At 35.2% G+C, this 17,938-nt stretch overlaps 2 protein-coding genes across 3 annotated transcripts in view; both read right to left on the reverse strand.

Annotated features, from left to right (window-relative positions):
* The window catches only part of LOC107659302 (mothers against decapentaplegic homolog 4-like), a 15,737-nt gene extending 5,729 nt beyond the window's left edge, over positions 1-10,008 (reverse strand). Inside the window, exons 1-9 of one of the 2 annotated variants that reach the window (XM_016448233.1) lie at positions 9,924-10,008; positions 6,899-7,234; positions 5,749-5,923; positions 5,622-5,651; positions 4,636-4,848; positions 4,348-4,452; positions 4,212-4,262; positions 2,756-2,939; positions 844-1,012 (exon numbers count right to left, since the gene is read on the reverse strand). In XM_016448233.1, the coding sequence (XP_016303719.1) occupies positions 844-1,012; positions 2,756-2,939; positions 4,212-4,262; positions 4,348-4,452; positions 4,636-4,848; positions 5,622-5,651; positions 5,749-5,923; positions 6,899-7,138 (1,167 nt within the window). In that variant the 5' untranslated portion in view covers positions 7,139-7,234; positions 9,924-10,008. Of the gene's footprint in view, positions 1-843; positions 1,013-2,755; positions 2,940-4,211; positions 4,263-4,347; positions 4,453-4,635; positions 4,849-5,621; positions 5,652-5,748; positions 5,924-6,898; positions 7,235-8,540; positions 8,626-9,923 lie in introns of those variants that run through there. The other variant, XM_016448297.1, reaches the window with a different exon arrangement.
* A 1,791-nt stretch (positions 10,009-11,799) lies between these two features.
* On the reverse strand, positions 11,800-13,128 carry elac1 (elaC ribonuclease Z 1). Its single transcript, XM_016449628.1, is given in 5 exon segments — positions 11,800-11,850; positions 11,852-11,999; positions 12,001-12,207; positions 12,209-12,260; positions 13,041-13,128. Coding segments are annotated over 5 exon segments (546 nt in total).
* Positions 13,129-17,938: the final 4,810 nt, after the last annotated feature.

Genomic DNA, 17,938 nt, shown 5'->3' on the forward strand with positions numbered 1-17,938 from the left:
ATTTTAGCAAATGGCTGCAATATAACAGAGTGAAAAATTGAAGGGGGTCTGAATACTTTCCGTACCCACTGTAAACTTATATATGATATGATTGAATCTTTCATTATTTACATTTAAAAAGACCTTAAATAGCTTAAATGTTGTTTTTGTTAGTAGACTAACTACTAGTAGTGTGGCTGACTCAGAGGTTGCTTGACTGTAGTTTAACTACATAAAAAAATATATATATATCAAAAGTAGCTGCCTCACACTGTATACACATATGTGACCTTGGAGCACAAAACCAGTCTTAAGTCGCTGGGGTATATTTGTAGCAATAGCCAAAAATACATTGTATGGGTCAAAATGATTGATTTTCTTTTATGCCAAAAATCATTAGGATATTATGTAAAGATCATGTTCCATGAAGATATTTTGTACATTTCCTACCGTAAATATATCAAAACTTAATTTTTGATTAGTAATATGCATTGCTAAGAACTTAATTTGGACAACTTTAAAGGCAATTTTCTCAATATTTAGATTTTTTTGCACCCTCAGATTCCAGATTTTCAGTTAGTTGTATCTCAGCCAAAAATTGTCCTATCCTAATAATATACATCAATGGAAAGCCTATTTATTCAGCTTTCAGATGATGTATAAATCTCAATTTCACCAAATTTACCCTTACGACTGGTTTTGTGGTTCAGGGTCACATATACCATAGTATTTCCATGGTACTTCAAAAGAATATCACTAATTTGTAATGGTACTATCTATGTCCAAGAAGGTGCTTTTGTTTATTCGTGAAGACTCTGGTATACTGTAAATAATCCTAACAGGTGGAGTGGGTGCTTGTGTTACCTTGATGTAGGCACTGGGGTAAATCTTGTGGACGGCGTCACCCGGAGCTCGTCCAGCCTCGCGGTCCAGATAATAGCTCTGCACAAACACAGCGTGGTCACTGAGGCAGTGCACCCACACGTCACCCTCTCCTTTACACTCCAGCTGAACACCTTTACCGATGTGAAGCCTGGAGGACAGAGAACAGTTTGCAGCTTAGAAGGGAGAACTGTAGGCAGGTGTGGAGGAGAAAAGACAATCCGATCGCCCGGCATAAAGTCTTGTCATTCAGTGCTGTTGCTTACACTTCTTAAGGACCAGGGTTATTACACTAACTAAAACCACACAAAAACAGAAATCATTTTGATTGTAAACAAATATGCTTTATTATTACTTAATTTGTAATATTCTGATTGTAAACAAATCTGATTTCACGTTATTAATGATTTAATATTACTACTATTGTGATAATAAACAAACAATATAATTTAAAATGTATTATTTATTGTTAATACATTTTTTTATTATAAACTTAAATAATATGTTTTAATAACACCAGTGTTGTTAGTTTTCTAAAACTAAACCCATAAAACAATCATTTAAATTAAATAATTTTGATTGTAAACAAATATGGCTTATTATTCATTATTAATATTCTAAATAAAAAAAAACTCTCTTACTTGAAATAAATTAATATTTAACTGAAATATTATAAAACAAAAAAGACATTGAAAAAACTAATAATTTTTTTTTTACTAAAACTTTAAAATGAAAACAGAAAATATAAAAATAAAATCTAATTCAAAATATGAATAAAAATTATAATACTATCTCAGTGATATTAAAATATCACTGATAAGGACAGTGTTAAAGTTATATTTTATTTTATTTAAGCTATTTACTTCAATTAGCAAAAATATTTATTTTATGATAAAATTTAATGATAATAACCCTGTCTGGGACAGACTAATAAACTCGATGTACTAAAATAACAAATAAAATGAATAAAAACTATATAACATATAATAATATTAATAAAAATGACAAAAACACACAACAAAATTACTAAAATCTTTAACTAAAATTGAAAACAGAAAATGCAAAAAAATTAAATTTAAATTCACAATATAAATAAAAATGTGAAGTGAAGTGATGTCTGGCCAAGTATTATATTTATTATTTAATATAATATAAATATAATAATAATAATAATAATAATAATAAAATAATAACTAAATAATATAATACTAATACTATATACTAAATAATACTAATTTAAATTAAGTAATAATTAAATAATTTTGATTGTATACAAATATGGCTTATTATTCATTACTGATATTCTAAATAAAAAAACATAAAAATAAAAAAACATCTTTGTTACTTGAAATAAAATAATATTTAACTGAAATTTAATAAAACAAAAAAAAATGAAAAAACTAATAAAAATACACATCAAAATTACTACAACTTTAAAATGAAAACAAAATATAAAAATAAAATCTAAATCAAAATATGAATAAAAACTATAATACTATCTCAGTGTTGCTGAAATAACACTGATAAGGACACAGTTATTTCTATTTTATTGTATTTCAGCTTTACTTCAATTAGCAAAAATGTTTTAATAGTTTTCGTTTCATTTAAAGATAATATCCCTTTCTGGGACAGACTAATTCTTATCTCGCATTTCATTTAGTTTAACTTGATGTACTAAAATAACTGAAATAAAATGAATAAAAACTATATAACATATAATAATAATATTAATAAAAATGACAAAAACGCACAACAAAATTACTAAAATCTGTAACTAAAATTGAAAACAGAAAATGCAAAAAATATAATTGAATTCACAATTTAAATAAAAATCCTAAATACCACTGATAAGGACACAGTGTTAGGGTTACCAGTGACGATTCAATCACCATACCTGGCTCTCTCGATGGCCTCTGTGCGATGTACGTTACTCAGCTGGCCGAGACAGAAGCGATCTCCACCTGACGGGTCCACATAACCGTCCACCGTCACGACGGGACAGTTAGACGGCACCTTAAACGTCTCGCCCACCTGAATGTCCATCTCAAAGTACGCAATCGAGCACCAGTAATCTGGAGCTGAGCGGAAGACAGAGAGAAACCGCACAGTTACAAATCAATTAGTACATTCAATACTTACAACACAGGATTTTAATATGAATTCTGAAATACGCATATTTAAAATGTTAAATTATGGCTGCATAATGTTTTGATTCCTTCTCTGATGCACTAAAAGTATGTACTTTACTGATGATGGGTAAGTACATACATTGCTGTATGTAAAAACACAGTATGATACTGATACTACAGTACAGTACATGTTAAGGTGATGATGTACTGGTAAAATGAACTCAACCTCTTCTGTACTGCAAGGGGTTGTGGGTAATATTAGCCCAAAAAGCCTCTACAGATACTGCATACTACAGATACAAAATTTACCAGGAATAATGTATGATCCACACATCTTTGGCATTTTATGATAAGGCACCAGTGTAATTTTTAATGTTACATTTTAGATTTTTATTGTTTTAAATTCAGATTTACTATATATTGTATTTCCAGTAAGTAATTTTAGTGCTTCAACTTAAACTAAACAAAAATGTGAAATGTTGCCTTGGCAACTGACTAGGTTTTTCATCTATTTAAATTAAATTTTATTTCAGCTTTATTTCAATTAACAAAAATGTGGTAACACTTTACAATAAGGTCCCATTAGTTAGCAAGACATTTGTTACTGTATTTTTTATTTAATATTTAAGAATAGTTAATAAAAACACAACAGTTCATTGTTAGTTAATGTTAGCACAGGCCCATTAAATAATATTAACAGACAACTTTTGATTTTAATAATGCATTAGTATATGTTAAAACTAACATTAACTAAGATTAACAAATGCTTTAGAAGCATTTGTCAATCCGTTATGTTAACAAATGAAACCTTATTGTTAAAAGTGGCAGCAAAAATGGTGTTTAATATATTTCGTTTTAGTTAACAATAACAACTACGACAGATTAAAGGCCTGTTCACTCTAAGGACGATAATGATAAGTTTTAATAATGAGAAGAGGGGTGTCCACATCACAACTATAACAAGAACAACCCAGAGGAATGATATCATTGGAATCACTATCAGAACGATTATTTCAGCTGAAAAACACTGACAGACAATCAGAATCCACCTGACTTTAAAGAGCTTGAGCATTTGAAGCAGCAGATGACAAAACTGCAGCGTGTGCTTACAATAAACATGCATTGGTGTTAGTCACAGTTAGTTATCGTTCTTGATCTTTATCTCACGTACTATAGTTTCTCTAGTTAGTGAATCGGGATGCAGTGTGTTTTATTCCTCACCTGTATGGGTGGATATGGGAGGCTGGAACGCCAGCTCATTATGCACTGACCCTGACCAAGACAGACAAAGAGAAACATTTAATGATGAGAGTAAAACAGGTAGTGATGGTAGTTAGGCGCAGTTCTAGTGACTCACAGTACTGGCCCGTATGAGGAAGAGGAGGGTGGTGCTGCAGGTGGCCGTTCTGATGAGGGATGCTGGGAGGAAAACTGCTTCCTCTGGGCCATGAGCTGGGGGCATCTAATGGAGGAAAACATGTGGATATCATACACTCTCAGAGCTATATCAAATCATCAGGTACCAGGACAATGTTCATTTGACAGATGGGCTATAGCTAGAAGATGCATGAAGTGCTGCATGACATGTAAATAGGCGATGCATTCTGTCCTGCTGGTTGAACAAATGGAAGAAATACTGACTTACTGGTTGGACCTGCAGCCATACTGGTGAATGCAGAAGTGGAGGCGGAGCTTGCGGAGTCGGCTGGCGGCAGGAGGGCGGGGCTATTGAAAGCGTCGGGCGGGGCAGAGGAAGAGGCTGTGTGCTGGATGGTTTGAATACTGTGACCTCCATCAGCAGCAGAATGAGACGGCTGACCATCGAACTCATCCTTCACCAGGGGATCTACACTCGGACCTACACTTACACAGGCTAAATGACTTATTCACCAATCTGCAGTGGATCACATACAGTTATTCCAAAATAAATTCCACTAGGAAACAGACTGTATAAAATCCTGCTTATTTTATGGCTAATTAGCAAATCGATTAAATAAAAGGACATGAAATATTGATTTGAATTTAAATTATTTAAAATCGTCAGAGAGTGATTGGAATTTTTTTGAAAGTCACTAATGCTCACCAAGGCTGCATTTATTTGACCAAAAACAAAGTAATACTGTGAAATATTATTTCCATTTAAAATAAATGTTTTATATTTGAATATATTTTAAAATGCTATTTACTTCTGTTATGCAAAGCTGAATTTGAGTGTCACATGATCCCTCAGAAATCATTCTAATATGCTGATTTGCTGCTCAAAAAACATGACTTATTATCAATGTTGAAAACGGTTATGCTTTTTTATATTATAATATTCTTTTAAAACATTTTTAAAATAAACCATAATCCTTTTATTTCAGGATTCTTTGATGACTAGAAAGTAAAAAAAAAAACAGCATCTTTTGAAATATAATTTTTTGTAACATTATAAATGTAGTTACTGACACTTTTGATCAATTTAATGTAAGGTCTGTCCCCAAACTATTGAATGGTAGTATGTGTGTCTTGGGTCAATTACACAGTTTAGCATAATTTTACAATTTATGCAAAAACATTTTGAAATGAATTATAACAATATGTAAGTACAGATCATTTAAAAAAAAATTTTTTAATTAAGAGCACCCTCACCTGGGCCACCCAGAGTCAGAACAGACAGATCTGAAAATGGAAAGACAGAGAGAGATCATGTAAATAAGAATTATTCTACATAGTAAGAAAGTTTCAATTCGCAGCATGACAACAGAAAACAATCCACCGATGCTTGGAGACACAACCCTCTCGTAGTGGTACGGGTTCACACACACGCTGTCGCATTTCAGGTCAAAGGCAAACTGGCAGTATTTCACATGTTTCAGCTCGTTCTTGTGCAGGTCCGGCCATCGCCACAGCCGTGTGTATATAACATGAGGAAATCCTTTACGACCGGCCACCTGAGAAACAAATGAAATGTATCTACACATCACCACAGCAGAACTGTGCTCACGGAAGATAAAATATAGAACAGAATTTCATACCATAGTAACTTCCATTTATAGATCATCTTAAAGGAATAGTTCACCCAAGAATTTAAATTTGCTGGAACTTTACTCACCCTCAGGCCATCCAAGATGTAGATGAGTTTGTTTCTTCATCAGAACAGATTTGGAGAAATGTATCATTCCATCACTTGCTCAGCAATGGATTCTCTGCAGTGAATGGGTGCCGTCAAATGAGAGTCCAAACAGCTGATAAAAACATCACAATAATCCACAAGTAATCCACACCCCTCCAGTTTATCAATTAACGTCTTGCGTGTTTGTAAGAAACAAATCCATCATTAAGGCATTTTAACTTTAAATCATTACTTCCGGCTAAAATACAAGTCTATAATAACTGTTTTGTCCAGTGAAAAAGTCGTCTCATCTGCATCGGAAGAGAAATATGCACCCATCAAGTATGTTTACAAATTAATACTGTTTTTAACAAATATGTTGGTGGATTTTGATGTGAAAGGACAACATGGGATGGACTTTTTAACTGGGAGAAGTGTTATTATGGATTATGGACTCATATTTTAGCCAGAAGCGAGTTTGAAGTTAAAAATGTCTAGATGGATTTGTTTCTTACACACAGCTTTTCTCTTCACAAGACGTTAATTGATAAACTGGAGTGGTGTGGATTACTTGTGGATTATTGTGGTGTTTTTATCAGCTGTTTGGACTCTCATTCTGACGGCACCCATTCACTGCAGAGGATCCATTGCTGAACAAGTGATGGAATGATACATTTCTCCAAATCTGTAATGAAGAAACAAACTCATCTACATCTTGGATGGCCTGAGGGGGAGTATCAGCAATTTTTTCATTTTTAAATGTGAACTATTCCTTGAAGACAATAAAACAGTCCATTTTAATAATCAAACAGACCTGCAGTCTACCATCTAGCGTGCGTTGTATAGTCACACATTTACTGGGATGAGCTCCATTCGTAGTGATGGCAGTGATCAGAGAGTCTAACTCATCCTTCTTCTCTTTCAGCTTCTTCACCAAGCTCTCTATCGCTCGTTTGGAGAAAGACTCGCTCTCTCCTCCCTGTCGATGGCACATGAGACTGTGGACGATGCTCAGACAGGCATCATTACTGGTGGGTGTGCTGGAGACGGACATGCTGCTGGAATTACACTCAACCACAGGTGAGAATAAACAACGTCCTTCAACGCGTCTGTCTTCACACCTTGTTGTCGAGACGTGGTCCACACCAGCCTAAAAACACAGAGAGACCATAAGCATGACTTAATATACAATATTTTTGCACTATGCTTTAGAAAACAAACATACAATTATTTGACATGCCTGTAAAGCATGTTACATTGAATTCAGTCAGAAAAACAGACAGACAGATATATATATATACTGCTGTTCAAAAGTTTGGGATCAGTAAGATTTTTATTGTGTTTTAAAGAAGTCTCTTATGTTCATCATGGCTGCATTTATGACCAAAAAAAACAGGAAAAAAAACAGCATTATTGTAAAATATTATTACCATTTCAAATACTGGTTTTCTATTTTAATATACTTTAAAATATAATTTATTTCTGTGATCAAAGCTGAATTTTCAGCATCATTACTGCAGTCTTCAGTGTCACATGATCCTTCAGAAATCAGTATAATATGCTGATTTATTATCAGTGTTGGAAACTTGCTGCTTAATATTTTTTTGGAAACTGATACTTTTTTCAGGATTATTTGATGAATAAAGTCAAAAAGAACAGCGTTTATTTAGAATAGAAATCTTTTTCCAATATTGATAATAAATCAGCATATTATTATGATTTCTGAAGATCATGTGACACTGAAGACTGGTGTAATGATGCTGAAAATTCAGCTTTGATCACAGGAATAAATTATAAATGACTGTTTTTACTGTATTTCTGATAAAAAAATAATAAATGCAGCCTTGGTGAGCAGAAGAGGCTATTTAAAAAAAACAAAAAAAAAACAACAACATTACAAATCTTACTGATCCCAAATTTTTGAATGGCAGTGTGTGTGTGTGTATATATATATATATACACACACACACACACAGACAGACAGAAATGCATTAAACTAAAACAAATACAATTAAGTAGATTATGTTCAAGACTAGTGAAACATGACCTAATTGAGAATTTACATACCACATATCATTACTATTGATTACACACGGTTGTGTTCATATTTATGCAGAATTGTTGGTTTATCAGTTTAATTAACATCTAAAACAGCGATGATGGAAACACAAATCATCCCAATGAAGTCAAACTGATCTATTCAATTACAAACTCATCAAAAGCACATAATTACGTTTAATTATTATAGCAGCTAAATATGTGAACGCGATAATAATAAATCACAGTCCAGTCTGACAATACAACTGATCTCACTATGAGGCCAACGAGCTAACCGGCTAGCAGATACTCCTTATATATGTGGGAAACGGGCAAATAAAGTGCCTACTTTAGTGCTAGAGCAAAGTATTAAGTGGAAATTAAAAATAAAATGAGAAAATACCAACAGAAACACTTACGATTCATGGCGTCAAGGCACGGAGAACGTCTCTACGTAAGCGTGGTGACGTCGCCAGGAGCGTAAATACGCCCCGCCCACACAGACGCTGTTCTCGGTTCATGACTGAAAAAAACTGCTAGTAAAACAGCTGGTCAATGTGTTATATATACTAGGACGAGAATACTTAACCTTACTAAACAGCGCTGTGCTCACAGTGGTAGACTGTACTACATCTACTTACTGCAGTATGCAAATTGTCTGTATGCACAGAATTCCTGGAAGACTTGCTACGCAACAAGTGGCACAGAACCTTTTATTATAGTACACTGCATACTGTTTCACATAATTTTAAAAGAAATAGTAGGCAGTATACTGTACGTTTCTGAATTTAATTCAAGATTTGGCACTCCTAGACTAGGATTTCTTTTAATCTGTTGTCTTGGAACATCTGTAAACCTGTACGACAGGCAGAATCAATGGCGAATCTTTCTACAGAACTGTGAAAAGGCTGTAATTTCTGCACCACTAGCAACACCAAATGAAATTGCAAATCTGTTTGAGTGATTCAGCTGAGCCTGACATGACATGGATCAAGCTACGGTGTGAATTTAGACCAGAACAACCTGTTTGACGCATGAAGTGTTTGAATCAGGATTAGAAACAGTAGGCTAATTGTTAGTGCAATTTTCCTTGGTGCAATGATGCTGAAAATTCAGCTTTGATCACAGGAATAAATTATAAATGACTGTTTTTACTGTATTTCTGATAAAAAAATAATAAATGCAGCCTTGGTGAGCAGAAGAGGCTATTTAAAAAAAACAAAAAAAAAACAACAACATTACAAATCTTACTGATCCCAAATTTTTGAATGGCAGTGTGTGTGTGTGTATATATATATATATATACACACACACACACACAGACAGACAGAAATGCATTAAACTAAAACAAATACAATTAAGTAGATTATGTTCAAGACTAGTGAAACATGACCTAATTGAGAATTTACATACCACATATCATTACTATTGATTACACACGGTTGTGTTCATATTTATGCAGAATTGTTGGTTTATCAGTTTAATTAACATCTAAAACAGCGATGATGGAAACACAAATCATCCCAATGAAGTCAAACTGATCTATTCAATTACAAACTCATCAAAAGCACATAATTACGTTTAATTATTATAGCAGCTAAATATGTGAACGCGATAATAATAAATCACAGTCCAGTCTGACAATACAACTGATCTCACTATGAGGCCAACGAGCTAACCGGCTAGCAGATACTCCTTATATATGTGGGAAACGGGCAAATAAAGTGCCTACTTTAGTGCTAGAGCAAAGTATTAAGTGGAAATTAAAAATAAAATGAGAAAATACCAACAGAAACACTTACGATTCATGGCGTCAAGGCACGGAGAACGTCTCTACGTAAGCGTGGTGACGTCGCCAGGAGCGTAAATACGCCCCGCCCACACAGACGCTGTTCTCGGTTCATGACTGAAAAAAACTGCTAGTAAAACAGCTGGTCAATGTGTTATATATACTAGGACGAGAATACTTAACCTTACTAAACAGCGCTGTGCTCACAGTGGTAGACTGTACTACATCTACTTACTGCAGTATGCAAATTGTCTGTATGCACAGAATTCCTGGAAGACTTGCTACGCAACAAGTGGCACAGAACCTTTTATTATAGTACACTGCATACTGTTTCACATAATTTTAAAAGAAATAGTAGGCAGTATACTGTACGTTTCTGAATTTAATTCAAGATTTGGCACTCCTAGACTAGGATTTCTTTTAATCTGTTGTCTTGGAACATCTGTAAACCTGTACGACAGGCAGAATCAATGGCGAATCTTTCTACAGAACTGTGAAAAGGCTGTAATTTCTGCACCACTAGCAACACCAAATGAAATTGCAAATCTGTTTGAGTGATTCAGCTGAGCCTGACATGACATGGATCAAGCTACGGTGTGAATTTAGACCAGAACAACCTGTTTGACGCATGAAGTGTTTGAATCAGGATTAGAAACAGTAGGCTAATTGTTAGTGCAATTTTCCTTGGTGCAGCTAATGACAGAAAGTATATGCTTTACTTACCATTAACCCCTTTAAAGCCTGACATATGAAATAACATAAATAAAACTGAACCCGATACCTTGGACAAAATGCAAAGAAGTCTGCCTATGTGTTTTATAGGCCTTTATGGTCATTAGGTTGAAGCTCATACAAAAGGAGGGGAAAAGAAGGAGAGAAAGGCTCAGAGTCTCAAACTGAGCAAAAATATGCAATTTGGTGCAGTTATTTATAAGGCTAAAAATAAGATGCCTGTAACTGATTTACATTTCAAGTAGCTTGCAGTGTAAATCAATGAGATCTTTATAACAACAGTATAGCAGACTACTTAAAATGAATATAAATATTCGTTTTCACTCTATATCTGCCAATAATGTCTTAGTAAGATATTTTAAAAGCTTATTTTTATGATCAAAGCTCTGTAGTTTCGAAACATGTAATGCGATGCAATACAATGATGATTGAGAGATGAACATATAAACGTTCCACAAAAGCCTGATGATCATATTTGATCATTTTAACCACATTTGTCTTAAAAAAAAAAAAGATGTATGGATAATCACCTAATTTGCTTCAGTCCAACAAGTATTCATCTTGAAATATTACTAACAATATAAAAGTTATTCTTCTGTTTACTTTATAAAAATCAATAAAGATTAAACAACAAAAAGACACGTGAACCACAAGCTGAAGGTGGACATTTTTACAATTATACTAAAAGGCCTTTTACTTGCTAAAAAAAAGCCTAAACAATCAATCAGACGACAGAAGGCATGTAGTAGATTGAGTGCAGCAGGTTTTTCTCATGTTGATAATTTAAAGGTCTCTACAGGGTAAAGTCATCATCATACAGAACACCGAAATGGTTCATACATGTCATTAGACATTAATCAGGCCAAATAAGATGCAGCAAGACTTACCAACCTCGGTTCACTGGTCCAGCAGCCTCTGCTTATGAAAATGAAATGATTAACATAATAAACAAGTTAAAATCTCACCTGCTCAGGGACGTCCAACAGAGAGGCCCACACATTTCTCACCACTCAGTCTATACACATTTACTCAAGAATTCAGCTCTGAATAAATAGCACTCTAAAATATGATAAAAACTGACAGATTCTAAAACATTTCCTTGTATTAAAATATAATTCTTAGAAAAACGTGTCCATACATAAGTCTTACAGGTACTACTACAGTGTCAAATTTTTCTTGAGCGCAATAGGCAGCGTGAGAAAGTCTTCAAGCGAGGATGACCTCCGTCTTCGACCCCCGCAGCACGAGCTCAGCCTGTCTCTTAAGCTCGGTTACATCATCGTCTCGCCGCAGTGTTTGGGGTTTGTAGCGTTGACTGAAGTGGTGCAGGACCAGCGTTTGCGCACCGCAGGTGAGCCATGCTGGGAGTGCTGTGCCCATGTTCCACGGCCTTCTCCTGCTGTCCGTCCTCCAGCGTGGCCTCGTGCACCAGCACATCCGCCCCCTGACACGCCCTTTTAAACCCCTCCCACAGCGGCGCACTGCAGTCCCCGAACACAAACACCTTACGGCCCTTCAGCGGCGGCTCCAGCACCTCGCCGGCGGTCAATACACGTCCACTATCTAGTCACAGACTCTCCATTCTTCAGACACCCGTATAGAGGTCCCGGTTTAAAACCTGCACTGTAATTTTACGAAGCTATGAGAATACTTTTTGTACGCAAAGAAAACAAAAATAACAACTTTATTCAACAATTCGTCTCCTCCGGGTCACCCTGGTGCCATTTTGGAGAATATCCACTGAAAGTAAACAGCGTATGCTATTCTGTGTCAGCCACACCACACGGATACGTTGTTTTTGTTCAAATCAAAGCGTAAACAACGTGGAAAACGTATCCGCGTGACGCAGCTGACACAGAACAGCATACGCTGATCTTACAGTTCAATCAGTGTGGTTACATATCTGCTTAATTACTGATATTATATTTTTACTGTATAGCCAGATGTACTACATAGTTAGTTGGTTGGTTGGCTGGTGTTTTAACGCCATGCCAGCTTCATTGGCTATTTTCATTGTGAGTAACAACTGAAATAGTATAAAAGATCAATTTAAAAAAATCTATAAGGTTTTTAATGTTTAATTTAAATAAAAACTCTAAAATGGATTCAATCAGGGCTGACACTGTTAAATAACAGCAACAACAGTGGCAAAGCTGGATGCTATTTCCAATAGCTATATCCGTAAGTGGCTTGGTCTGCCGCAATGTTTTTCAGATTCAGCACTGTTTGGAAGAAATGCTCTTCAGCTTCCAATAAAGAGCATCTCACTTGGGTACAGACTGGAGAAGACCAGGCTTGTACTCGAGTTTAGACAATCAAGTGACTATTTTGTCCGAAACGCTGGTGCCAATGTAGGAAGTAGAAGGCAGAGGAATGTGTCGACAACGCCATTGCCAACCTGAAGCACCAAGAGGTGGTTGGAAAAACCCAGGAGGGAAGACAGGGTCTTGGCTTGGGTGAGCCATGTAAATTCTGGTCAAAGGCATCATCAAAGGAGCGAAAAAATCTAGTGGTCACAGAAGAGATGGGATTGGAAGAGGAAAGACTTCTTGTGAAAGCTGTTGGTCAAGGCCAACAAGGCCAGTGGACAAAGTGGGCTGACATCTTACCAAGGTCAGTCAGCTGGAGCGACCTTTGGAGAATTCCCCAAGCCAGGTTAAGTTTCATTATTAGATCAACTTATGACACTTCCCAGCCCAGTTAACCTGGCACGGTGGTTTGGGGCTGAAGAAATCTGCAGCTTGTGCAATGCAGCTCAGGGAACCCTCCACCATATTTTGTGCAGGTGTAAAATTGCTTTGGCTCAGGGTCGCTACAGGTGGCGTCACGACCAGGTGCTATGGAAGCTGGCAGAATACACAGAAAGAGCAAGGATGATGGCAACCAGGAGGCATCAGAGCCTTAAGAGTCAGCCCGTCCAATTTGAAACAGCAGGTCAGGTAGTGCAGAAATGCCTTTCTAAGCACAGGACTTCAATCCTGGCTAGTGGAAGTGACTGGTTATTACGAGTAAACCTGGACAGGCGGCTGCAATTCCCCGCTTCTATTGCGCAAACCAAATTGAGACCGGACATTGTGGCATGGTCCGCGATGAGCAAACAGGTGATGCTAGCGGAGCCGACAGTGCCTTGGGAGGATGCAGATCACGAGGCATACGAGCGAAAAAAAGTCACGGTATGCAGACCTGGTAGCAGAATGCCAGGGAAAGGGATGGAGAGCAACGACTTACCCAGTGGAGATAGGCTGCCGTAGGGTTGCAAAAAGGTTAGAATGTTTTGGAAATTTAAAAAGGTTAGACATTTCCAGTAAATTTCGGAAACATTCCAGGGATTTTTGGAAAGTTTCCCGAAATTTACCGGGAATTGCTGCTCGCGGTCAGCGCAGGACTGAGACGCCCCTCCGCGGGACACTGCTCATCCGACGGCTCCAGCTCGTGCACGGCATACGGGAAGAGCAGCTGCGAGCTGGACAGCTCTAACGCCACACGCAGGAAGTGTCTTAACCCCCGCGGGCCGTAGATGTCCACGCAGGGTGGAGGCTGATCCGGCTGGGGGTTTCAGTTCAGACTGATGGTGCACAGCAAACCAGGAAGACCAAAGAGATGATCACCATGGAGGTGAGATATGAACACTTTGGTGATTTTGCCTGAACAGGGAACATGGGAAAGTTGAAAATATAAGACTACATGTGTGTGTGCATATATATATATATATATATATACACATACATACATACACACATACATAGCACTGTTTTTTGAAAGAAATTAAAACTTTTATTCAGCAAGAATTATTTATTCAGTTTAAATTTTCTATTCACAAAAATATTAACATATGAACAGCAACTGTTTCCAACATTGATAACAATCAGAAATCGTTCTTGGGCAGCAAATCAGCATATGAGAATGATTTCTGAAGGATCATGTGACACTCAAGACTGGAGTAATGATGCTGAAAATTCAGCTTTGATCACAGCAATAAATTACATATTAATATATATTAAAACAGAAAACAATTATTTTAAATGGCAATAATATTTCACAATATTACTTATATAAGCATAGCACTTTTCATGTCAATTAAACACATTCTGGGCCCAAATTGTCACGTATTATAGAGGGCTTTTTTTCTCTCAAATGTGATTTTCAATATAGCCTACAGTGATTTATAATGCAGTATTTTCATTACATCAGCATTCATTTTAAATTAAATAAGTAAAGAGGTAATACAATAACTTCATATCAGCATGCATACATATAAAAATCTGTTAAAAACATTGTTGTTTCGTATAAGCATAATTTCAAATTGGTTAAAAAAAACATTTAATACAATATTTTTAGAGCAGCTAAAGAAATCAGTACAAATATTATAATTGTTTTTTTAAATAAACTAAATAAAAGGTAGTACAACAAATACTACCAATAAATCTTAAACAATAGATTTTTATAGCAGTAGCGATTTTTTCCCCCCTTTGCAGTAATTAAGACATTAGTGAAGGATGTGATTATTGTCATGAAAGTAATAATTAAAACACACACACTGATGGCCCTAAAGGGGCCTAAAGTATTTCTCATAAGCAAAAATAATGTCTCATTTGTTTCCGATGATTTTGAAATACAGAACTGATATTTTTAACAGATTCATGAGATTCACCCAAAAGAGGACGAGCATGCAACATGTAAATACAACACGAAACACCTGCTGACAACTCAAGATGCATTCAAAAGAACTCAAACTGAACTAGCACGAGCTCAGACATTCAGCAGTCCTGCATCAGTGACAGTGACTCACTCGCTTTAAGTGAACTCCTCATGAACTGAGTCTGTGTTCCCTCTCCCTCTACTGATTTTGGGAAGTCGTGGCCTAATGGTTAGAGAGTCATACTCGTAACCCAAAGGTTGTGAGTTCGAGTCTCGTACCGGCAGGGATTGTAGGTGGGAGGAGTGAATGTACAGCGCTCTCTCCCACCTTCAATCACGACTGAGGTGCCCTTGAGCAAGGCACCGAACCCCCGGGCGCCGCAGCAAAAAAAATGGCTGCCCACTGCTCCGGGTGTGTGTTCACGGTGTGTGTGTTCACTGCTGTGTGTGTGCACTTTGGATGGGATAAATGCAGAGCACTAATTCCTGGTATATGGGTCACCATACTTGGCCACATGTCACTTCACAGTCAAACAGCCAACTTTCCCCATCGGCCGCGACTATATGCTGAGCCGGTCCCGAGGAACGTGATGTCCATGGACATCGTGCTGTTTTGCGTGCATATGACGACTAACAACTTCAACGTCTGACGACGACTAATAACTCTGTTAGAATAAACCGGCACCGTCTCACGCGTTCGATCAACATCCAGGGCACGAGTATGACGCGGACGTATGATTTAAAAAATAAAATAATTTCAATTATTTTTTATTTTTTTGGTAGAATTTTCTTAATCTTTGGCGGTTCAAATAAATAAGATGTTAAAAATGTGACTGATATTATGTCTGGTCCTTGTCAAGTACATTAAGGTTTATTTTCCGGGACACTAGAGGTCAGCATAACATCACACACCAATCTAATAATATGTTACAGCTTAATCAGAGCACAATTTCCAAGGCAACGTTTGCATGATATTAGTATTTATTTAAAAATAAATCAGTAAAAATTGTATATCAGCATAAATTTAAAAATGAGTAAAAGTATATTTTAGTGTATACTATTTTAGTATTTTACTATATTAACATTCTATTTTTTCATACAAATACATTTTAACCTGTAAAAATATTATAAAACCGATATTATAAAACAATAATTAAAATAAAAAATATTACTATATTATTGCTGTTTTTTTAATTTGCTGACAAAAATTACCTTGTATTTATTTTTTACAGATTAAAATGAATCTTTATGAAAAAAAAAATATTAGTATTTTTTTACATGCATCTCTTATTTTTAATTGCATATAATTCAACGTTAGCATATTAGCATTTAAAAGTAAATTAGTTAAATATAAATATATATATATATTTTAAATCAACATAAATTTAAAACTCAGTAAAATAATATCTTAGTATATGCTATTTTAGCATTTTACTAAGTATATTTTTAACATAAATTGTATATAAATTAATATATAAATAAGTAAAATAAAAATATATAAAAATACGTATTATATATTTTACTGGTTTTTAATATTTGCTTGTAAAAAAAAAAGCATATTACCTTATTTTGACAGATTAAATTTAATATAAAAAATATACTAATAGTAAAAATTTTTTTACAGAATCCCCAAAGCATCTCTTATTTTTATTAATGCATAATTCCCAGATGGTGTGTTCTAGTTTACTTCAATTAGCTGGCATTTTTAACTATAACATATTTAAAATAATACTTAACCTCCTGAGACCCAGAAAAAAAAAAAGTTTTGTGAATTTAGTAGTTTTTCATGTCATTACATTGTTTAGAGCATAAGAAAAAAAAATCACAATATTGAAAAATTATATTTTATTCATATGCTATGCAATGTCCTATGTGAAGGAAACCAGGACTCAATAAAAAAAATAAAAAAAAGACATGAATGAACATGAATAGGCAAAAACAATAAATCATCAATACATTTTTAGGTTTCAGGATTTTTTTTATTCCAAACTTTGTATAAAGATGATTCTCAACTATGCTATGAAATATATAACATGATAATTTGATATACCATTTTGATTTATGCATGTGTAAAATAGCCGTAAGAGGATTTCCCCATAATATACAATGCATCTATATACTGTATCTAATTTGCATATTAATGTGTTCTTGGGGCAACATGAAATGAAAAAAGAAGTGTAATAATTGGCAAGATTTTCATAATATCTAATATTTCATAGGAATATTGAAATTTAATTTCCCTATTCATTTGTTGTGTCTCCCAAAATGCTGTTACGTAACAAAGTTATATTTTGATTTGAAACCCCATAACATTTTCCTGAGATGTTGATTTATGACAGTTCAAAAATAAGTCAGATTTAAATGATAATTACCAAATATTATCATATTTCCATAAGAGTGTTAAATTTGATCACTAAATTAATATCAGCCATATTTAAAGATCAAGAAGAGGGAGTGTTCATGGTGAAACCTCCAAACATTTGGTATCTCTGAGAAGCACTGAATGTGCTCTGTACAGGACATCCAGACTTCAAACTGTGACATGTAACGTCTCAGAGAAACTCACTACAATATAATGTCCTCTACTGATCACAAAAGTCTCAGGAGGTTAAATTACTTCAAAATGAGGGCAGCAAACTGACTAGCAGTGATTCGAGC

The sequence above is a fragment of the Sinocyclocheilus anshuiensis genome, unplaced genomic scaffold, assembly GCF_001515605.1.
Source record: "Sinocyclocheilus anshuiensis isolate Anshui unplaced genomic scaffold, SAMN03320099.WGS_v1.1 scaffold433, whole genome shotgun sequence".
Lineage (NCBI taxonomy): Eukaryota > Metazoa > Chordata > Actinopteri > Cypriniformes > Cyprinidae > Sinocyclocheilus > Sinocyclocheilus anshuiensis.